Source organism: Ischnura elegans, chromosome 4, assembly GCF_921293095.1.
Source record: "Ischnura elegans chromosome 4, ioIscEleg1.1, whole genome shotgun sequence".
In the NCBI taxonomy this organism is placed as follows: Eukaryota; Metazoa; Arthropoda; class Insecta; order Odonata; family Coenagrionidae; genus Ischnura; species Ischnura elegans.
This window is the reverse complement of record NC_060249.1, coordinates 41,313,363-41,337,812: the sequence shown is the minus strand read 5'-3', so window position 1 is coordinate 41,337,812 and position 24,450 is coordinate 41,313,363. Positions and strand designations below refer to the sequence as shown.

The 24,450-nt window shown below is 37.0% G+C and overlaps 2 protein-coding genes across 3 annotated transcripts in view; one reads left to right on the top strand and one right to left on the bottom strand.

The window, feature by feature from the left end:
* The window catches only part of LOC124157349 (peroxisomal targeting signal 1 receptor), a 33,205-nt gene extending 27,805 nt beyond the window's left edge, over nucleotides 1-5,400 (bottom strand). For both annotated transcript variants that reach the window (XM_046531996.1, XM_046531997.1), the window contains exons 1-4: nucleotides 5,291-5,400; nucleotides 5,050-5,194; nucleotides 4,678-4,882; nucleotides 587-877 (exon numbers count right to left, since the gene is read on the bottom strand). In XM_046531996.1, the coding sequence (XP_046387952.1) occupies nucleotides 587-877; nucleotides 4,678-4,833 (447 nt within the window). In that variant the 5' untranslated portion in view covers nucleotides 4,834-4,882; nucleotides 5,050-5,194; nucleotides 5,291-5,400. The remainder of the gene's footprint in view (nucleotides 1-586; nucleotides 878-4,677; nucleotides 4,883-5,049; nucleotides 5,195-5,290) is intronic.
* Nucleotides 5,401-5,466: 66 nt separating this feature from the next.
* Nucleotides 5,467-13,454, top strand: LOC124157350 (UPF0488 protein CG14286). Its single transcript, XM_046531998.1, has 4 exons — nucleotides 5,467-5,571; nucleotides 5,671-5,839; nucleotides 10,601-10,735; nucleotides 12,319-13,454. The coding sequence occupies exons 1-4, from the start codon at nucleotides 5,548-5,550 to the stop codon at nucleotides 12,606-12,608; spliced, it is 618 nt and encodes a 205-aa protein (XP_046387954.1). The 5' UTR covers nucleotides 5,467-5,547; the 3' UTR covers nucleotides 12,609-13,454.
* Nucleotides 13,455-24,450: the final 10,996 nt, after the last annotated feature.

Genomic DNA, 24,450 nt, shown 5'->3' with positions numbered 1-24,450 from the left:
CATACTATCTTTAAAGATGTTTTAAACTATAAAAATTTATATAAATAATGTTTTCTAAGGCCTTTTATGGGAATATATATGTTTTAGAGGAAATACAATACCCAAGACCTATCCTACCAGGAACGCATCCCTATCTTCCCAATGATAAAATGCTCTCGTATAACGCAAATTCGTATAGCGCAAAGACCCCGAGGAACGCATCCCTTGTGCTATACGAGACATGGGTGTACTCACTTCCATGGGACCACCCTTCTATCCCATAGGGGTCTCAACTTTTCTGCTTTTAACAACCCCAGTTGCCACTAAGTAAAAGGACCTGCTTCTTCCGAATCACACACCCCTCCTCAATAATTATAGATGGTTTGGCAACATTAGGAATTGCTACATATTACTAGGCTATGCTAAGGCACCATGTGTGACATCCTTGAATCAGATTGGCCTCGGACCTCAGCAATGTCAGACCACAAAGTTTGGTAAATTAACCTACTTGGTAACATCAGTTACTGATCTTCATTTCACTGAACTTTGTGCCAACTTTATAGTTATATTTAAGTACCAACTATAACTTTCAATGACAAGAACTCACATCAAAATGCTTTCCTGACTCTATGTATTGGTCTGCCCAGCATTTATCATCATCTTTAATATCAGACAATGTCAATTCACTTCCATTGCCTTCAGCAGCTTCAGCAAGGGCAACAGCAGCAACCCCAGGACCAGGCTTCACAATGTCTCCAGGACCACCACGATCTGCTCGATGCCTTGCCAACTCAATCTCACGCATTTCTTCCAGCAATGAATCCATGCGAAATGTTTGGGGGGGATGTGTAGCTTCAGCGGCACCCCCCAGAGTCCCTTCTAAAAACTCCTGGACCAGCTGAAATAAAAAAATAAGACTGCTGAAAATTGAAGACCTACCTTATATTACCTACCAATAAACTTTATTCCACTTTCAGTATAGACTGAAATTTTATGCAGTTGACTCCGTAAAGCCAAATGACTGAATTTACTGCATAAAACTTCACTCAAATGCTATTTAATGTACATCTTCCATGGCAGATGCAAAAATTTGGACAGAGTATAAATGTAATATACCTTAAAAAAAAGGTCAATGGGGAACCAGACACCACGACTTCATAAAAAAAATCATTTACTGAAATGACCAGGGTTTGGAAGACCAGCTTTATAATCAGGTTTCTAACTATGCAATGTAAACCAGCCTCTACCATAATCAGTTATCATCAACAGTCACATCAAATACTATCTTCAAGTAAAGTGCTATTTTTGATGCACAGTCTTCATGAACACAGGCAGGAATTAGATCAGTTCTGGGTGATTTCTTTGGGTAAATATATCTGATTTGTTTTTTAATGCGTTTCTTGAAATACAGATTGTTGAATAAGTATATTCGTGGGCCTACATCAGTTCACTTTGCATACATGATCGTGTTGCTGAATTGCCTGGCTTGTACTCTTCTTCACTATCCTCAGTTTCACTATAGGTGCGATAGAAAGTACAGCCAATGTCAGATTTGGATAGAATATGTTCTTTTTATTCCATGTACTGAAAATATAAACACTGCTTGAATGAAAGTAACAATCATCAGTATAATTTTTACGGCCATTTTGATCATCGTAATGCAAAAACAGAAAGTATGTTGTTCACCATTTGACATCAGTCCTTCAATGCTTGCATAGCAATAATACTGAGATGCCCAAGTTTTGTCTTGATCTAATTTTACATCCAAGTACGCAAGGCACACTTGCCAGATGAATGGTATTATATTCCTTTCTTGCCTCAACACTTGCCACTTACTTACTGCACATGAGTCCTATGATAACTTTGAACTTATTCCTGAATTAAAAATATTTTTCACTGAAATCCATTATGATCACCACATTTTCATGACTTAGGGTTGCTTTGCTTATTCCGAAAAATTATGATTTCTCTGTAGAGACATACATTTTGAGGGATAGAAAACCCAGTTCATGAATGGATGACCAATGCAATGGTAATTCTACTCTAGTAGTGGAAACCTATTCCCTATAATTCTCAGTATCAGAAGGGACATGGTCAGAAAATTAATTAGTCATTCCTTAAGCCTGGAAGGATCTGGACATTTAGTACATTTTCTGAACATAAAATTTCAATTTTTTGTCACAGATAACAACATCCATCAACTTCAATAACAGACCACTGATGAGTAGTTTCATATTTGGATGTATGATACAAACTGAATGAGTATCAAAAGCTCCAGCAATGGGGTGATCTCATAAAATTAAAAAGGTAATTTTTTTACATCTCTAGATAAGAAAGTTAAAGTTATTAATGCATGCAAAATATGACTTCATAATTCTCAATATTCTTGTTGCTACAGAGCTTCAAAGTTCGCAAAAATTACGAAATTCTTTCGCGCTACAAGAATGCCCTGTGACGTCAGAATGCAAGTAAGCAGACTCGCTCCATGGCAATAACAAAACAGTAACAACGATAACAAACATCTATGATGATACTGATTCGTAACTTGAAGGGAACGCGAATAGTTTAAAAGTTTATACGGTGCGTGTATTGCATAATGGCTGACTACAACTTCATATAGACACATTCTGGGAACATTCTGAAGGTAGATTAATTCATGGCCGCTTATTTCTTCTCCAGTAATGAAAATTTCTTGGTGCAGAGTTGAGAAGCCGTGAAATTGCAATGTAACATAAATTAAATCAACAATCTCGTTCGCTAGTAATCTAAAGCTTGGTTTGTATCTCATTTAACTACTGTCATTTACTCATTGCTTTTGATGTGTACTTGGTGCAATATTGGCATGTGTGAAGTTAACGTTTTGGAGAAATGCTGCGGATCATTTTCTGCTGATTTACTTAGCATTCCTAAGGTATGGAAGAGAGACATATGGTGTTTCAACAGTTTGTTAGGTTCAACTGTTAATAAATTAGAGCATTTGCACTGTTGGGGCTAAGATGACACCAGAACATAAAGCGAGAACAATAATCTTATACTGTGGAAATCGCCGAAGAGGAGGAGGATAAAACAGTAATAAGCGCTATTTGTCAAGACTGTGATCCAACTTCCAGTATGCACACATTCATTGAACCTGTCAATTATTCAGGATAAATATTTCACAAGACTGATGATGAAATTAACATGTAATGCTATGAAAAAAATGAATTGTACTGAGAGATGCATAGGTTTTTCTAAAACTGGGACTAATAGTCTACTGGCACCACGTAAACATATTGTTTACTGGACTCTGACGTCACTCTCAGCCAACATGGCGATGGATCGTTTGGAGCGCAAGATTACTAAACAATTTTCACAGTGGAATTTATGAATAATACGCAGGCTAGAGAAGAACTACTTTCACTGCAATTTTCAGCATGAGGGATTTTTTTTAATTGCATAATTATCCATTTTCAGTGGAATTCCCCAATACACACCAATTTTGCTTAAGTGAAAAATGTTTACAAATTTAGAGGAACTAACAACTAGTTCTTTTATACTTAAGTCATTAGTCAACAGAATACAACACAGTTTTCAAATCAAACAAGTTAAAATTTTGTGAGCCATACGCAGGCGGAATGACTGGTCTGGGGTCATTCATTTTCTTAAAATTCGAAAATTGCATTTCTCACAACAGAAAAAACTGCACTGTTGATTATGGGAGTTTGAAAGAGTTTGTATACGGCAGCTTGATAATAGCTGCTCTCACAGTCAAACTTAACTTCAAGCTATACCCAAGGTTAGGCTTGAAGAGACCTCTCATTTGCTAAGTCTGTTTATTGTATTGGCTAATGAATTAATTAAGCATATATTTTCACAAAAGCTGCTCAATTGCATTTGGTCAAAAATAGAGACTGGTTTCATTTGGCTCTACTCCAATAGCTCATGCTGATCTTTTCACATGTCATGTATCTTTTTTCATCTATTCCGCAGCACTCTGTATATGTAATTGCTGTTACCTCAATTTTTCTTTCATTGAGTGCCTTCATCAGACCATGATATCTCATGATGTGGCTGATTAAGCTGTCCCCTCTTCTTAGTGGGGATTTAAAAGGAATTCTCTTTTGTCCAATTCTTCTAAGAATCGGCTCAATATGGAATTGATCCAATTCATCATCATTCTCTGATACTAACCAACCTGCTTGTGAGCTATCAACTAAAAAATACTTTTAAGAATATGGTAAAATTGTTTAATGCTAGACCATTGTCACTTACTAAGTTTGAAGAGATGACACTCAAATTTTCCTAGAAAGACATCAATGGCAATTGCATAACTTTCACTCGAGCTTCATATCTCATGTTAACACTGCAACATGCCCCATGATATGTTTAAATTGCTTGACATTTATAGCATCCTGGGTCTATGCGTGAATGTAATGCAATGTTATCATCACAAATGACAACGATTTTTTAAAATAAAATATCAAAACATGAAAACCATGATTCTGATTTCCCAGTGTTACATTTTCCATCTATGTTAAATTCTCAAATGCTATTTCAACAATCCAATCTCAAATGCGATTGTGCATTGCACTTACATCAACACACCTTAAACATATCTCTTTAGACTACGTCGTTGCGGTAAAATCACGAAATAAAACTAGTAATTAGCTTCAAATGGTGCATGCAGCAAATTAAGTAAATATTCTAGGCCACATTTACCTGGTCCGACGTAGCGTTGGCGAAGGAATCTCCTTGAGGAAATTGGTGTGAAAGCCCTTCATCTTTAAGAGCTCTATCTTGAACAAAATGGGATGTGAGCCTCACCAATGCACTTGCTCCTCCACATTCCGGTTCTACAAGATCTCGCAGTGCCATGTTTTGATTGTAGTAAATATTAAATAGCTAAAATGATTCGTAAATGACCCTGCAAAACAAACATAAAAAACTAGAAGACACTTGTATCCAAAGACTTTTTCATACGCAAGTTTCAACGGCGACACAACAACATATAATGATGTTGTAAATCACAAGTGTGTCTACCGTAATCTTATTCCCATGCTCATCGGCTGTTAGGTACTGAAGGTCACTCACCACTTTTCGGCAACTATAACCGGGAAACAGCTAACTCACAAAACCGCAACACTTGCGCTTGGAAAACGAAGTTTTTAACTCTTAATCACCTGATTCCTCAGGCATTTTTGTCGTTCACTTGGTAGTAATGGAATCCATATCAAGCCTGCGGATATATGAATCAAAAAATAAAACACATACGATGGATAACACAACACGAACACTCCTTAATATTCCCTATTTTAAATTAACAATCACGCACGTGTGAGACGTTTTCTATTTTCCACTTCCGAAGTACTAAGTATGATGAAATAGCATCTTACTGACTGTACTCCAAGGAAAATATGTACGCACTACGCTAACTTTTTTTACTGCTTGAGGAATGTTGCTGATAGCTTGACTGTAGCGCATGCAGCACAAATCGCTCAGCAACATAATATACCTTCATTTGTTTCACATTTTTTTTAGTTCAAGATACAAATATTCTGTGCTTGTTTACATTTAATTGGATGATAAGCCATGCCGAAACCGCAAAAGAATAAGGTAATTTGCATTTTTTTTATTGTCTATCAACCTCTTATGTATAATTCTGTGTTTCCCTGGCGAGACATTTCCTTTGAAAACTTCTTTCACTCAATATAGCGGAAAACTGGTGATGGTGATAGGAAAACATGTGCATCAACACCACCGGCACTATCACTATCTAATGAATCGGTCCTGGATCCTTTTGAAAATTTTGAAATTGAGCTATTGTGGTGTATTCAGCAGCTTCAATCGTCCATAAGTTCAAGGAAAATGAACCCACGAGCTGGTAGGTATTCTCTTATTTCCGTCTGTTTTTATAGCACCATTGTTTAACTCTCTGTAATTTAATATTGTTCCAGGCTATAATTAATAACGATTTTCTCTAATTGGTGTATCAACGAAGTGTAAATGGATACGTTTGCACTTCTTTTGACGAGTAAGCCAATTAATGTGCTAGCAGAGCTACTATATTTTTGAAGCATTTTCGCGTTATTCCGGACGTGGCAGATAATTTATCCCCGTTTTCAGAGTAATAAGTGACATTCCAAAAGATATACTGGATATCTTTATTCGTCTTATGACCATACTTCACCTCAGTTTCCAATCATTTTCATCTACACCTTTGGTGAAACAAGGCATCCTGTTGGGTTTTTTTAATGTTCACAGATGTCTGCAAGAAACCCTGTAGAATTTCGAAGTCATATATCCTACTATCGCTCCTTATCCGGGTGGAAGGCTGCAAGCTAGGTTATCCCGATCAGACAGCTTTGTATTAAGTAAGTCAATGTGGGATGGGTGTAAATTTACGAGTTTGAAAGGCTCAAGAATTGGAGACCTTGCTTAGAACAGAATTAACGAAAATTGCTACTATTCCCATTTGGTTGTACCCGTTATCCAATGTGGTAGGGAGAGATGGTGACTCATGAAATGATCTCCAAACAAGTCATCTTGCGCATTTTTTTGTTGAGAGTAAGAATAGAAACGAGTTTATTCTAATGTTAAGTTTTGTAAACGTACCAATGCCTTTTACATTTTTTCCTTGCATTTATATCCCTACAGGAGCAAATTCAATGCATATTTAAATTATTTTTAAATTAGTAATTGGTCGAAACTTCTTCTTTAAGACTGCGTTTTTGTTGAACGTGTATTCCTGACCCTCAATGTATGATCTTAAACCTGACCCCTGATGTTCTGGTAGCTGACCCTCTGGTTATTCTTCTGGAAAGCCATTAATAAAAAAAACATGGCAGTCATGAGACTGCCCTTGGAACTGAAAACTTTTTATTTTAAAAATTTTGGACGTTGATTGATGTTAAAAAATGTACAAGAAGCCTATGCTACTCAATGGATTAGGAATATAAACTCAGAAAAGCCAAGTTACTAGCCGAAATTCAAGAAAGTATTCGTTATAACTATTGCTATGAACAAAATCGTCTATCTATTGTCAACACTAAATGTAGCGATCCTTTCTGCTTCATAATATATTTTCATGCATGAGGAACAAGGAAATTCAAAACTCCTGCTCTCTTTATTTCCATCTCCTTCGTTAACAGCGAGGCAGTGACGATATTCAGGTGACGGTCACGCGAGTTCAGAGTTTTTTTACCTATCTGAAAAAAGTGCCTAACTAACGCCATGAGAAGTTTTCACTTCCACATGTTTCCTTCTTCATATTTCTACAATAAATAATTGTCAACACTTCACATTCATAAATTAATTTTATGGCACAGCATTTGAAGAAGCTACTCAAATTGAACTTATAAAAAGAAATTGAGTTATATTGTACTAACCTTCAATATTCTTGTATCGAGTACACTCTCCTGCACGAGTATGGGCCGGTGATGGTGATGCGAGTCTAATGGTTTGTATCCCTCCACAAGTACTGTATATATAGCAAGTATACTGTGTATATGCAGAATATACACAATTTTACATAAATGTAGTAAGTAGCGCTGAAGGTGATGCGAGTCAGGTGGTTTGGTTTGGTTTGGTCAAATGGTTTGTACCCCTCCACAAGTACTGTGTATATAGCGAGTATACTGTGTATATACAGAATATACACAATTGTATACACATATGTAGTAGCGGTGACGGTGATGCGAGTCCAATGTCTTTTACCCATCTACAAAGGGCTCAACACGCCATAAGAAGTTTTCACTTCAAAAATCTAATTCACTTTACACGTAGGTTACAGGCATTAAAAATAATTAACGCAGAGTGTCAAATGTAAGGATATATATTTTGATTCTATAAGATTCAAAGTTATATACATATAAGTTATTATATTTGCTTAAATTCTTTACTAGATAGCTAAGCTATGAATTGTTTTACTTCTGGGTTTTAGTTTAAAAAATTGAAAATTAAGACCCAGTCCACAGAGTAAGGACATTGTATTATTTTCTGTACTGAATACTAGCTCTATATCTAGCAAAAAGGATTTAAAAAAAAAACTGAAATTTTTAAGCATGTTGGAGACTCAAGCCTGGAGAAAGAATAATTTTCATCATAAGTTGAAAGACTGTAACAGTTCTTTGTTATTAGTAGTAAGTAAGAAGAGCACAAAAACCTCCAGATACAGATGGTGAGGGAGGAATCACAATGCTGATGGCTGTTTTGTGGAGACTTGGGATGTCGTCATTGCAAAACACTTGGGTTCTTGTGTAAGGAATGTGATTGTATGAAGGAACATGTAGCGTATGGCGTCGAGAAGGCTCGTCCTGCAAATCAGTTTTGTAGGGAGATATTGGGAGGCAAGGTGCTGGCAGCAATTCTTCGAATAGTCATAATAGTACAACAGTCCCATCCCTTTAAAGGGCTGCAATTTGGTTTAAATTCCAAAATTTGTAAATGTTTTCTTAAAGTAATTGGACCTGATACACATTTATTATGAATAAGATAGTGGAGCATTGGTCATGGTAATGGAATTTGCCGAGTTAACCCTGTGGTTCTCCGGAGGAATGCTTATAAAATGGATTTCAGCTCTTAGATCAGCATCAGGGGGGGTATTTGATTGTAAATATGATAAATTTGATTGCCGGCCTCGGTGGCGGCGGGGTAACGTTATCGCCTGCCAAACAAGAGGTCGCGGGTTCGAGTCCCGCCTGGGTAGGTTTCCCCGATCCAGGGCATGGTCGTTTGTGTACGTTTAAATGTTACATTTGTTGAACACCCCGGTGTAAAATGGCCAATACGAGCTGTATCCGGTGGTATAACAATAAAATAAAATAAAAGGTGAGGCGGGTGTCTTTGAAGAGACCCGACAAGACACTCTTCATGTTCACTCATCATTGTAGGATCAGATCTTTGGGTTGATTGCTGGGGAGGTGTTTGGATGTGGTTTTCCCATGTTGGAGAGGGAAGCTTAAAATAAATGAAATCAAGCATATAATGGTGCTATTTATTTCGTAGTATCTCCAGTTATTCAACCATATTAAAGATTACTTCCTTAAGGCTATTGTCAAATTAAAGGAAAGGGTTCCTCCATTATTCAGTTCAAAAGTGCCCAAGAAAACATTTAAAGGATTCTTTGATGCAGTATCATGAGAGGGCAGATATCAACCAGAAGTGGGAACAAGATCAGTCAGCCTCTGAGATAACTTGGGAAGGGAATTTAGTGTATGCATGCATTTTGTTGCTTATTTGTCTGTGTGCTGTTTAAAAAATTCAGCTATTATGCCTATGTTCTCTCATCGATTGCTGTATGTATGGAAAATCGTAGGATTTTTCATCCTCATTGGGAAATCTTTCTTTTCTGTAGGAACAGCAAGTCATGGTTTCACCATGTAGTAGCCTTGTCATCCCAAAAACAGCACAGGTTTTTCCCAATCTCCTCCCATCCCTATCCTCTCCGTGGAGGCATCGTCTGGCTCTCATCTTGGCTGCGCCTCCCATCCTTATTTCCCTCCACTTCCTCCCCCTTTCGAGGTGTGCAGGTGAAAAGCAAAGGCTTATAGACCCAGCCCTCGGGAGAGTGACCCCGTAAGCCCCTCTTAGGTTCTCGTTCCATCTGTTGATTGCTGTATGATCAGCCATTGAAAACAAAATTAAAATTAGAGCGAGAACACATGCATTATTTCCAGAGCTAGACACTACATGCGTATGACTAGAATTGTTATGAATTATTCTGTATGATAGCAATAAAGATGCTATCAATGAACATAGCTCAATACAGAAATAAGTATGCTGGGGAAAGAGACAGGAGGCATTTGAGGGAAGGTAGAATGCAGAAGGTGAAATGGATGGTAATAAAATAAAGAGGAAGTTCTAGGCATGGTGGATGAGGGTAGAAAACTGGTGGAAAAGAAGAGAAAGGGTTTCCATTAAGCTTACAGTAAGGAGGTTGGGGATGGTGAAAACTATCTGACATGGAAGGATTTTGTGTTAGGGAGGAAAAGGAGAAGGGAAAGACTCAGAGCTAGATTGAAGAGTAATAGACCTTTTACTGGACTAGGAAAGAAAGTTGTACTTGGGAAATATAGAGGCTTGGGATATTTATTTCATGCATAACTACATTCACGGGTAAAATATCTATTCGGTAGACTCTTGCTTTATGATATTAATCTATTGAGAAGATATTATGTATGTCCGTGGAGCAGGTCACTTGTTTCAGAAGTCACTCCTAAAGGAATTAGCAATTGCAAAGTACATAGTGTCTTAATTCTTCGACAGAATGAGGTTGAATGTGGCATCACACACCACATTCATTTAATCACTCTATGCTGTATATTTTCATTCCTACAAAGCTCATTTAGATGTTTCTCTAATTATTCTGTGAACTTTTCCTGTGGTCAACCACTTGTTCCAGTCATCATTAATGAAAAGTGTCTGGCTTAGTGTCGAAATTTGTTACCAAAAATCTCTTTCTCACCTGTGTACTGAATTCATTAAATGAATGTTCTGATGTTATTTTTTAATTGATTTGGTTTTTAAGGCCGGATTAATATTGTGCATGTTTTAGTTGAATTTGATTTCAACCAGTTACGTACTCAATAATTCTTTATATTCTGACATTTTTTCCCCTGAATGACAGTTTTTATATTATTTCCAGTGGAAGATAGCATGAAAGCTCTCAATACTCTGAAAAGTAATAAAGCACCTCTTATAAAGAAGAGGCAGATTATGAGGACTCTGTTTGGTGATTATCGAGCTAAAATGGCTGAGGAGGAAAAGAAATTATACAAGGGTAATGTATAATTTTTAATTTATGGTGATGCTTCCTCAAATATGGGTGTTTGTTCAGGCAATTATGCTTTTTTGCATGAATATTTTAATTGTACCTTATTTTATCTTCATCCCTATGTATTCACATCATCTTTGAAATGAAGAAGCATCATATGAAAGACATTAGTGTTCTTTATACCACAAATTAGCAAATACATATGTTGCATGAAATTGTGTGGAAGTAATAAAGGAAGGCTGGAGAAGTCAGGAAATTTCAGCTTAATATTTGAGTAGCTTCTATGTATTACTATTTTGTGGAATTGCACATACATAGTTACAACTTTACCCTGTGAAATAAGTATATTCCACTTTTTTGTATTGGAGAAATAAGTTTTACATTCATAGACTCCGCAGTTGCTTTATGGGCGTAAGGCCCTACGTGACAGTGGAACATAGCTTTTTGGTCCCATTAACCGTATCACACCTTATGTCACATTTTTTCCTTTGAAAAAGAATGAAAGTCACTACAGCCTACGGAGAGGATGGGATATGACCGGTGCCAAGACAGTGAACTTAGGTATGCCTCAACCCCTCGACACCCAGTTTAACGAAGGGTTAGGCCATCAATTAGGGAATTGCAGTCAGCCCTATATCTCATCTTTTATACCTCAAGCACAACAAATCTGTGCAAATCTGAGAGTATTGTCAGGGTGTTCAAGATCAGATATTTCATTCATTATTTAAAAATTTAAATATGGAATATTCGTATTTGCTCTTGAGCACCTTTAATTGAAATGCTAGCATAAAAATGAAAGAGTACTATCCTTGAAATGATAGATATTATGCAACACTTCATAATTGCGTTAGGAAAAATTGTCTAGCAATTCAAATTTCAATGTCTTATTTCATACTTTTGTATTTACTTGTGAGATTATATTTACCTAGTTTTTATAAAACTTAGTACTAATATTTTAATTTTTTTAGGAAAATAATCCTCAATAGCTTTAGTATTCTCATCAATGTGAGCACTTATACTTGCATTGGTGAGACACGTTTTGTAAGGCTGTAGTGTGATGCTGAATTCGGTTTAAATCTATGTTGTCTAAGTCACCAGACATTGTAAAAGTTTTAAAATGACAGGGACTTGTGAACTCTTAATCAGTGAAAGATTAAAAAGTACACGAGGCCAAAAAATGAAAATAATTTAAGGTTGTCCTAAGAGGTCCTAAGTTGTATTGAAAAGAAGGATGAAAAATATGGTTTTGCTGCTAAATTGAGGAAAAAAATAGAAAATTAATTATTAATAAAAAATTCTGATTCATTTAGACCATTTTTCAAGTGTCAAATTTATATTTTTAAGTACCTACATTTCTCTTCTTATTTTATAAGTTTTCCCTATACCCAGTTTAACCCAGTACACCTTGCATTTTTCACGTTAACTAAATTATTATTAGCTTGGTGATGTACGTTATTATTACTCGGTTGTTGTCTCGATAAAAAAAACCAGGAAAGGTTCAAAAAAATTTTTAATTCAATCAACACTGTGAGCATATCACAAATTTGTGCTGCTTTTATTAAATTTCATTTATTTCTTTTTCTTTTCAGCAAATTCTAACTTGAAGTTTGCTGCACCAAATGGTGAAAACAAATCTAAATTCATCAAAAAGTCGTCAGCCCTTGTGTCCAAGCCAAAACAAATTGATAACTCCAGTGCATCAATGAACACAGATGCGGTGCATGCGAGTGAAGGTATATCTTGTGATAAAGTTGTCAGTGGTGAAGCCCTTGAAGAGAAGGTTACTCTAAAAGTAGAAAGGAAAGCTTTTTCTTTCAAGCCTTCAGGTAATCAATTTCGTTTCAACTTTGCAAGTTCAGAAGAAGATGCAAAATCATAAAACCTGTGATAATGACTGACAAACAATATCTACAATACTCAATTGGTGAAGATTATGAGGGATTTTCTTTACCTGTTAAGAATTGGTAAGATATTCGTGTGCATACTTTTACGTAATACACTATCATACATACACAATCAAAAATTTTATTTATGGTTGTGTATTTAATATAAGCATGCATTATTAGTGGGCATCATTCCGTTTGGAATGAAGGTCACTTACAAAGTGTGATACAATGGAAATATTAAATGATATTATTCAGAATTCACCATTTAAATGATTCTAGAATTCATTCATGATTGTATTTTATCCTTTGAAATTCACTTAGCATCAAATGCTAGAATATCAAAAAAGTGAAATGGTATGTGTGAAAATTATATTTTAAACTGAAGATCATTTTGTAGGTCCCTACTTTATCTCTGAATTTCATGAAATTTTGTAAATAACTTCAAAAATATTTTTATTCCATTTTGGCCAGTTTTGGCTTTTGATTAACTACCCAAAAATCCATTATTTATTTTAAGAAAACTGGCTTTAGATATCTGCATCTTTTTTTAAACTCTTTTATTTCTATTAAATTATTTAAACTTCAGTAATAAAACTGTGCACATATTTACATTAATTTGCTGTGAAAAATACCTTGAATTAAACGGAAACCTGTCTAACCAATGAAAAAATGTTGATTCTGGTGGATGTAATAGGTTTTTTTATACATACCCATTTGTATTACTATGCTGTGTTTAGCATTAATTGCTGATTACAGACATGGTATAGATTTACTGGTTTGCAAAATACTTTGTTGAATACCAAAGAGAAATTTAGTGGTAATACATATTTTATGATAAATTGGTTAAATTTTAATAGGTTTTATTACCCCATCCTATGTAAAAATGACTTTAAAATTTGGTCCATCCAATATTATTCACTTATTGCTTGAAAAAACAGCAGAAGTATTGCTGTGTTATACAAACTTGTATTTTTTATTGCTGGGAGTAGGGGTAGGACTCCACACTCACTAGGATTACATATTCCTAAGGCAATGCTCAATGAGAAGGATAAAGTGTAGTGAAACTTCTTTTTGCAGTCACCTCTCACAAACATTTCCCTACCTAAGTGCAGTGTTGAATCCACAGTCAAAGAGGGATATTTTTTTATATAAGGATCGAACATCTTGCATACAGACATTAAAAGGACGCAGTACACCCCTATATTGCATGCTTCTACACGTTCCGTTCTTATACAGTTGATTTTGCTTGTACAGGCCTGCGGTTTTTGATATATTCAAGGAAAAGTATGTAGCTAAGTCGGTATCTTATTTTTATTTTTTTCTAAATTATACATCTATGCAAGGCGACATTGGAAATAATGGGTATTTTCGGGAATCTCTGTGGAATATTGAATCCATTAATGACGTTTATGCTTACGCATCACCATTTAGTCAGATGTTTATGGTTAACACACCAACTCTCGTGGCCAATACTTTTCAGATAAGTGCATAATTAAGGAATGAAAAACGAGAGTTTTGAGGGATTTCAGTCCCAAAACGGGCATCAATGACAGCGGCCGCAGTCATCTTAGTTCTCACTTCTCTCGGCCCGAGCGCTCTGTCAGAAATAGAACAGATTGCTTTCATACGCTATTCCCTGAGTCTTGACTGTTGCAAAGACCTTGAAAGAGGTCCTAGAGGGATGAGAGGGGAAATTTTCCCCTCCGTGGCCGGTGTGCGTGAGGAACATAAGGTACGAATTGAAGTCTTCAGTGTCTGCCACCGCATTCGTGCAACAGTGCTTGAAATCATTCAGATGCCGACTGCCAAACAATGCCTTTTTTTGCAAATGCAAAGAAATCGGGTATTTTTGCAATGGTAAAGACAAAAGTGATAAAAAAAATTACATTCCAGAATTGAAAAGAAGTGAGGTGTATGAAATATTGATGTGTATTGTAAAAAACATAAGTCGTCATAGTCGAAGCCTTTTTTATGACGTGGATAATAATCCAGTAGAACACTACAACGCTATTATAGCAAAATTCATCGGTGGAAAGAGAGTCAATTATGCCCTCTCCCGTTCATACAAGGGAAGAGGTGACAGATCAGTTGTGAGTTTTAACTCTGGCAACCCATTGCGCACGCTTTATAAAAATGTATGCGACGTAAGTCCAGGATACCATTGCAAAAAGTCCCTTCAGAGGAAAAGTGAAAAGGTGCTCTCAACTTCAATCAGAAGGAAAGGTGTGCCAAGATCGAAGAGAAGTATATTCAGTCATCTGGGAAAAAATCGTGACCCTGATTACAGGCCCTTTTCTGAAAGACCGGACATGCCAAACCACCAATTTGAAGATGAATGTCGGCTTTTCCTCAAATTCCTCCAAAGGAGCGAAAAAGAAATAGAGGAAATCGAAAGGCAAACAGTGGGGCAAGGAAAAAATATTCATGTGGGTCACAATGCGGCGGAAGATGCTCACTGCTTCCAATTTTGGCCAATGCAAAATGCTTCCGCACACTGGCTGTGAAAACTTTATAAAATCAGTTATGTTCAGCAATTTTGACTCTCCTCACTTGAAATACGGAAGGATAAATGAGGAAAAAGCTCGCACAGCATTGGAGTTAAAGGAAGGTATTTGCATTCAACCATGCGGGCTGTACGTCGACAAAGAATTTCCTTTCCTTGGAGCTACTCCTGATGGAATTGTTGGTGATCGTGGGATAGTCGAAATAAAGTGTCCGTCATCAGCAGCAGAGATGACTGTAGAAGAGGCAGTCAACAAAGAAAAAGTAAACTTCTGGATGAAGAATGACAAAATGAAGATTAAGCAGAAGCACTTCTTCCAAACTCAGGGCCAGCTTCACATCACTCAGCGAGATTTTTGTATCTTTGCCGTATGGACCAAATGTGATTTATAAGTGGAGAGAATCGAAAGGGATGACGATTTTTGGAGAAAACTTATGGTGGAAAAATTGAAAAAATTCTACATTGAGTGTATGCCTCCCGAAATTGTTGATCCAAGATTCTCCCCATCAATGCCGATTCGGAATCCTCCTGGATTTTGAAATTTGGGGAGAAGGACGGGGAAGGACAGTTGCCAAATAAAAAAGCTAAAAATAAATAATTTAAAAATAGATATTACATACTCTTTTCTTTAACTCTGATGCAGTATCCCAACAATTACCAGGAAACTACTAACCTGTCCCCATCGGAAAACACTCCATTCGAAAAAGCAACCAGTAACTGTAAATTACCTCGAACGAAAAGACCTGCGAGTGAAACAGGATTTCATCAGGACTTTTCAAAGTCCGTAAAGGCAGCATTTTCATTGCCATTTGTGTGGCATATCCGATATAAACAGAAATTGAAGTTGTATCTTATATTCAAGCCAACATTATTTTGTAATCCTCATTGGTATTAATGATTTTGCTGCAATATATGATATTTACCTTGTCGCCAAGGTTTTTCCAATCACTACAGCTGATGCAACTCCACTACGAAAGCTTTTCGGATTCATAACGTCTAAATAATTTTGTACTATTAAAATACAAATTCAACAGGAAAATAGAATATTATTTTTATGCTACAAAAATGGTATTTTTCGTTCCCAAGTCTCTTTTCTGTGGTTTTATTTAGGTATCTAAGTATGTATGTCAGATTCACAGCATGTGCGCGATCTGGCCTGAGGGACCAAAAAATGTGCGCGTGGGGCTGAGGGCCCCCGGTTACGATAAGGCGAGGACACCTTCGAGCGAATGTGGATTTATTTCCTCCGTGACTTCCGAGGAAGTGTATTGCAAAATTCTGCGTCCATACGCTCTCAACTTTCCTTGAATACAGATAAGTACAGAAGTAAAAGGGCTCTGATGAGAAAGGGTAACTGACCCTCGAGTATCGCTACTGTCAGGGTGCACACACACCCAAGGGTGCGAGTGAATTCCCATTGGCGACGGCCACGGGAGAAGTGAGAGAGGAGGAGGAGCGAGAGGTAGCAGAAGCCACGCCCGCCTCATTCCCTCAAAGAGAAACACACTGAAGATAATAAACCCTAGTCAAAAACGCCGAGGCAAGGATGGATTGTCTGAGACGACGCTACCGGCCGACAAGAGAACTATCTGCAAACTCAGACGGCCTCGAGGGAGGAGAAAAATTTATGTCCCACTTCCTCTTATCTGATAGACACCCTCTAGGGGATTTTTTCTCTTATATGGGCATAATTGGCATAGGTTTTTTGGCACAATCTCTCTTAGTTGGATGTTCATTTTTATTCTCTAAAATTATTGTAAATCCAACCAGTTCAAGGGATTTGGGAATTTGAGTGCTATGGGAATCTACTAGGGATAGCAAATGATATTTATTGTTTGTATTCTGTGCTCAAAATTTCACAGTGTAGCCTATATATTTTTTACTCTTTTTAAAGCGTTTTATGCAAATGTTGGTACTTTTTTGTCACTGACAAATATTCGATTAATTATCTAAGGTTATCTTTCTCCTAAGTTGAATGATTTAAATTTGGATTGCATTTTCCATCATGGCCAATGCTTACTGAACTTTTTTCCTGCTCAAGATGGCTTTTTTTAAGTATCCTACCATAGAGACTGGAATGTGCTCATATTTTATTATTTATAATATTAATATATGAGTAAACAAGTGTAGTATATTATTTATAATATATCTGTGTAAAGTTATGAGATGTGAAAGTGAAGGAGTTCTAATACCAATAATGTATTGTATCATTATGAGCATCATTCTAACAGTAAGGGTAGAAGCCCTCACATCAATCAGTGATTAGTAATTCAGCTTAAGTCCATAAGCAGCACTTTTTGCAGGTCTCACAGGAAATTTGGATGCTAGATCCTGGCTTCATCCTTTTTTACCTAAAAATATTTCATGATTCGTACTCAACTAGACATTTATATTGTAGCTATATCTTGTGTACTCAAGTTGGATCCCCACTGGATCCTTCCTTCTGCGATTGTGATTCTGTGTTACTGGTGTGTATTCTTGTATCACTGGATACTATCTGGGGATTTCTGGATGGCTGACAACCTGTGATGGGTGGGTATGTATAGATTAATGAAATAGGATAGTAAAGCTGATGGGAAAATAATGAAGTCTACTGCTGCACAACCCTGGTAAAGGTCTTATTTAAAAAAGAAATATATTGTAACTTTGTCTATTCCACACAGCTTTATTGGGTACAACCTTGATCAGTTTCAAAACCCCTAAGTCATTATTAAGAGGAAATACTAGTTCTTTGTTGGGGGTATCTGAATAAGATGTTCACATGGAAATGTTGAAACTGGTCAGGGTTGTACAAAATAAATATTTCTCGAATAGACTAAGTTACAACACATTTATTTAACCATGAGTAAGCTTTACAAAGCTTGCATACATTTCTTGATAGCTTGCAAATATTTGATGATATCTTGTTGTAGTCAACCCTTAGAGTCTCTAATACACTCATGAGGCCGGGTCTATAAGTCAGGGACTTTTTTACCTTTACCTCAGGAAGGGGAGGAGAGGAAAGGAAAAAAGCAGGAGGTGCTGCCACAATTTAGGAGCCCAGCGATGCCTCCAGGGTAGGGATATGGACAGAGGACATAGGATGGAATAATTCCACACCTTCATATGGGTGACATGTACCATTATTAGCAAAACCATATTGCTGCTTTTGGAGAAATGGTAGATCATGCTACGAGGAGAATGATCCAGAGATTTTTCTCTAAATACTAATTGTTGACACTCACCACATTTCTTTGATTAAATTCATACCAAACTGCCCATGAAATGCTTTTTTGTTAAAACGGACTTCCTTCATAAAAAATACCTAGGATGGTTGATTCCCTCTAAAATATAAAATAAAATTCGAACAAAGAAACTTTGTCTTAATGGTCAGGAAGGTGCATGTCTCTTTAAGACCCCTCGCTATTCCCCACTGTGAGTGTTGGCAGATTGTTAGATCCTGAAAAACCTCTGTACAGAACACAGGCTAATGGTTGACTACACCCTATTTACAAATCAAAATGGAAGAATATATACCATTAAGGGACCTGAGAAAATTTCAAATTGACTACATACCTGAGAAAGAATTATTCAGGAAAATGGTGAAGGACTGCAAAAGCTACCTTGGGCAGATATCGACAGTGATTATAATTTAGTGATGATGAAAGGCCTTCTAAAATTCAAAAACTGAAGAAAACAGTGGAAAACATGCAGCATATAAGAAAAATGAATGAACCTAATTATAAATTGACCTTTCAAAGAGCAGTGGCTAACAAAATAGAAAGGATGTGATTGAGATAAAGTCAGTGGAAGAGAGATAGAAAAATATAAGAAGTGGTGTATAGAAGCTAGTGATGGGCACAGTGCTAGTGAGTCATTTCAAATGTGCAACTCAGCAGATTGAGCTGTGAGGCAAGAGAGTCTTATTTGGTGAGTTGTGACTCCTTCCGCACACACTGTCCGCTGGAGTTGTGCGAGGTGAAGTCAGAGTGCCAGCGCTAACAACTCCGCGATGTTGGAGTCGTGTTCTGTGGGTGTCGGAATCCCTCTGCATACATTATCCATTTGAGGCTCATTGTACGTTTGGCGGATTAAAGGGAGCAATTGGAACTTTTTGCTGGTAGCCCACTTCTCACCTATTCACGTCGCTAGAAAGATTCTCCTGATTCATTTTCTGGTAATTGCTCTAAAGAATTTCATATTTACACTATTATAATTCTCTCTCCTGCATTTTCCTTGCATTGTGAGAGAAAAAGCGTTTAAGATGCTCGTGTAAAAGTTTTCATCAATGGCAAATTTATGAAAATGTACAAGACAAAAATGAAAATTTGTGTAAACACTTACAACTGAGATTAATGTAGGAAAGTAATTGAGAATAGTTACCATGATCATTTAATTTTGGAGAAAGTATTTGATATAATGGAATTTTTTAAATTGTCATCTCTCAGCAAAGGGACAGAATATATTTTATTTACTGTTTTTAAATGTTAGCATTGATGCTATCAAGTGGTTAGGCTGAAGAGGGGACTTGTTAGTTTCAGCCTAGCCCGAATAAAGACATCTTATTATTATAAATATATAGTCCATCTTCCATGAAAAATATAACGTATCCTCAGAAATGTTTCCTAAGTTATATCATCTTTTAACCAATGTGGTTATGCAATATGTGATTGATTTGAAATAAATATTTCAAATTGTGGTCTAGGAAAAGTTGCAATTTTAATGTTTGTTCTGAAATCCCCCCCTCACTACCTTCCACTCCCTTTCTTCGCCTCCCCTCTTCCCTCCTCCTTGCAACCCAGAAACGCTTTGCTGAGTCGCTGTGTGTGAGCAGCTCTTTGGAGTGTGCTGTGAGCGGTAGGGTAGCTCAACAAAAAGAGTCGTTTATACATTAACTAATAGAAGCAGCTAAAGAAATTCTTTGGGGAAGAAAAGTCGTCAAAAAATCCGGAGGAAACTTTTGACTAATTCCAATTACAACAACAATTAAGTAATCAAATAATTCATCAGAACTTACATCTAAGATTTGCTTCTTCATGACAGTGTGATGTGGACGTCGACAATAGCAGAGTATTCTAGGGTGGAGGCATTCTAAATGTGGTGCTACTGAGAATGATAAATATCGAATAGATTGACCGAGTGAACAATAAGGAAATCCTAAGAAGAGTATGACAAAAGAAAAGCCTAATATAAGCCTTATGAAGGAGATGAACAATTCAATTCATCTTATTGTCTTGGTATGATTGCTTGATGAAGATTATCGTCGAGGGATGATAGTATGGCTATAATTAAAAAGGAGGACCTAGGATAAATTATAGAGAAGAGGTAATGAAGGATGTGAAGGAGAGGTAATTTGTACTTTCATTTCTAAGAATGTAATGGAACAAAGCCTACCTAAGGATAAATATCAAGGTGATTCTATTAGTGGTTGCTGTCAGTGTTGTTATTAGGTGTGTTCCTCTTGGTTTTAGTTAGGATAAGTATTGCCGCTTTTTTGATCTTCTCTCGGTATAGTTAAAAAATTAAGATAAAATATCAAAATTCCTTCACATAGGCCAGAACAGCTATAGGAGCTAGTAACTAGCCATCAGTGTGGGAGCGTAAATCTTTCTCAGTGGCATCAGCCTAAGTTCAAGCCTTGATGAGGATAAAGCAGTGAGTGATAGCTATGTTTTCAGAACACCATTTGGCTAACAATCCACAACAGGGATAATAGGTAATTGGCATTAAGTTGTTTATTCAGTCAACACTGCTGCAGATAGGGTAGCCCCAGGAGTTTTGACCTAAAGTGATTGTGTTAAGTATACCATTGCCATCTTCTTATGAGAAAAACATTTTCAGTGATCCTAGTATGTATCTGGCCGATGTAGTGGGATCTTCATGTAATGGGTGTTACATTTTGCTTCCTTATTCCAGGCAGAGTCATCTTGGAGCAGAGTAGGGGTTAATCAGTCTTTAGCGATTTTCTGAGTTGAGGTATTCTTTACATGATGTTCATTGTGATTCTTCCATCCTGTAGGAGTGCTGTTCTTAAGGTAAGTAATTCACTCCATGTTCTGCTTTTGTAGTCCTTGTAATCCTAGGGTAGTTTTTAGCTTCAGTTTCTTACTTTTTCATGGAAGTGCTATTGAATTTTTAATGTGGGTATTGGTAGAAGCACTGAAGTGCAAATATGATAATGTATTATTCAGTTCAAAGATTTTTCGTATAAAATTGTTATTTAGACTGTATGGATATGTTATATATATTCTATTGATGTAGTTTGTAGTCTGTAATACTATTGTGGATGTGAGGATTGCTGATGTAAACATAACTCTTTATTGCTATTCACGAAAATTCATTGCTTCTAATTAGTTGTATAGAGGAATTGGTGGGCAGCATAAGTCATTTGCACCTTTAGAGAAGGATAGGGAACCAATAATCGACAAAAACACCCTATTGGCATTGACCTGACTGGGGAATAAAGAATTTTCCCTCATTCCTCCGAAATGGAATAAATAAAGACAAAATTAAGTATTGTAGTCTGAATTTTTTATGAATGACGTGTGAGGGCATGGCTATGGTGAGTAGTGATATTCTCTCATCATATGCATGTATCAATGCATAGATAGGTTTGATGTGGCTCTCCACTCAATTCTCCTATCAGCTACTCTTTTTACACTTACATAATTCTTCTGCTGTATATCCATCGTTACCTCCTCTAAGTATATCATCTGTGACCTACCTCTGCTGTTCTTCCATTCCACCTGTCCTTCGACTATTATTTTGATTAGACCATCAACTATCATGATGTAGCTGATGTCCCACTTCATACCCAAGTTTTTTTTGCTCTGTCGTACATATGTGTTATAATTTGTGTATGTTTAAATATTAAAATATAAAATTCCTTGTGGGAAGGTTTCTGTGCCACAATGCGAACTGAGAGAAGCCTACACCTTGTTCAGGAAAGGTGATCTGAAATTTTCTTTGTAAGAAAAGTTGCATACCTGACTGACAATTGGAAGATCTGGGTTTGAATCTAGGCTAAGCAAAAAGATTTTTTTATGCCGAGTTTCACTGTGGTGTATATAACTTTGCTGTCGTTAGTGTTCAAAACACAAATGTTTTTAATTTTCCTTTGATACATTAGTTCATTTGAATTTAAATGCACGATTAGGTGGTATTGGACTGATTCTTCAAATACCTATCTTACTCTATTATAAACTTTTATTAATTATTATTTGTTTCGGTTAGGCATAATGGAAAAAAACATTTTTGACTCAGGGCCAGTGTAATTTTCCTGTCACCTTTCGTTCATTTAGGTACGATATATGAATGACACTTGAACGCGTTTTTTCTTTCCACCCATCTCTGCTGTCATAACTCATGAACTCCTCCAGTTTTTTTCTGTACCTCATTAGTAACTAAATATATGAGCATAAACTTTCTGCCTTACTAAAAGTAACAGAAGCAGGCGTTATATAGTGGAATGACATTCTAAGTTTTAAAAATAACACAAAGATGGCATTATTCCACAGGTTTATTTTCCGTACAACGCGTTTCGACCGTTAGGTCATTATCAAGTATAATAATGAATGGTTGGTTTTGGGGTTGTGTCACCCATCCGTTCTATATAAATACAACCCCAAAACCAACCATTCATTATTGTACTTGATAATGACCTAACGGTCGAAACGCGTTGTACGGAAAATAAACCTGTGGAATATTGCCATCTTTGTGTTATTTTTAAAAAATTTAAAAATTTCTGCCTTACTGTAAAGAAGAGTTGATATTTATCAATATTCTTTTATTCATCACCTCTGGGTCAATTTCAGGCATGGGCCTATGTAGATCCAGACATCAGACTTTGTGGGAGCCTCCATGTCTTTTTTCCTCCTCCCTTCTTCCTCAACGAAGAAATATTGTGTAGTCATTTTCTGCTTCTGCGATAGAAGTTAACGCAGAATTTACTTTTCTGTAGCCAGGGGGGGCTCTTTGGGGGCTTCAGACCCTCCCTCTCCCATCCTCCCCCCCCCCCCCGAATTGTTTTTCCATTGTGGTGACTACCCGCGATACAACTGAGGGGACCGCTAGCCCAGGGGCAGCTATCCTCTGCGACTCTAATTGTCGGTATAATCACATTTCATAATTTCTGCCAATAATGTACGATGAATTTAACTTTCCGCTCTATACTAACGAAATATATAGCCAACTAATTGAAAGATATGGTTTTCTGATGCGTACGAATCGACTACAAAATATCAGCATTCCTCCAACTTCCCAACCCTCACACTTCCCAATCACCCCCCTAAACAAATTTCTGGCTGCGTGTCTGCTTTTAGCGTTAGTTTTAATTACCTCGTTTCTTCTGTTTATAATGGGTAGGCCTTTTTTTTTCTCTTGCCTCAAGGCTTCCTATCTCGAGGGATTATGGCGTAAGGTGTAGTCCATAACGCACGTCTCCCCTCGTATCCGTCGCTTTCGAAGCTCGCGGCCTTCACATTTGGGGACGTCGAAGGCCCTTCGATATAATTTCTATGTACCTGCACGTGCACATATGAATATAGGCCTAAAAATGCGTGCAAATGTCAAGTGAATATTATAGTAAATAGAGAAAGGTGAAATTGTATATGGGGCATTGAAATATTGTTCGCTAACGCATAAAAATATCTTGGACCGGCCATATATATGGCCGGAGCTGCTAAAAATAAATGGAGCTGTTATATAGCAGCTCCATTTTTCATTCGTGGACTTCTTATTTTTCAGATTCATACTTACTGCGACGAAGTTATTGCTTGATAACTTCGGTCTTGTAGAAAATTGCCGTTCTCCCCTCATATGCTTTGTAAGCGACATTCAGTCATACGTAAAAACCGAGCCACTTCATTATTCATTCGGATGTGGAAGTAGAGGGCATATCTTTCCCTCTCCCTGCCTACCTGGTTCTTTGGGTCTAACTGTTGCGATAGGAAGGCCTACCGCGCGCCCCGAAAGATAATGGACGCAAACATTGAGACTCGCGTTTCGCAACTTTAATGGACTACCCCTCCAGTTCGTATCAGAGGAATAATCGAACAACAGTGCGTCGAATCCTTGTCGATGCATAAAATCAATCTTGTGTTTGATGGAATCTTCCTCGTGTTATAATTTACCCAAATGCTGTTGTTCAAGCCTGAGCGTAGAAGAATTGTTCACGGAGAATCCAAAACTTCAGTGGACCTGAACACTCAGGAACATTTGCACACCTACAACATCGAGAGGTAAGGGGGAAAAGCTCCGTAAGCGCAAGGAGCCGATTTAGTGACGCCCCATCATGGAAGCTGTATGGTCGCGGGAATCGTTTGGTGTCCGCGTCGATGTTGTGGTGCAAGGAT

Excerpts from the sequence above, each read along its gene's own strand:
- LOC124157350 (XM_046531998.1), top strand. The coding sequence starts at position 5,548 with ATGCCGAAACCGCAAAAGAATAAG. Across the intron at positions 5,572-5,670 it reads CGAAACCGCAAAAGAATAAG|CGGAAAACTGGTGATGGTGA; the intron begins GTAATTTGCATT and ends CACTCAATATAG. Across the intron at positions 10,736-12,318 it reads GGAAAAGAAATTATACAAGG|CAAATTCTAACTTGAAGTTT; the intron begins GTAATGTATAAT and ends TTTTCTTTTCAG.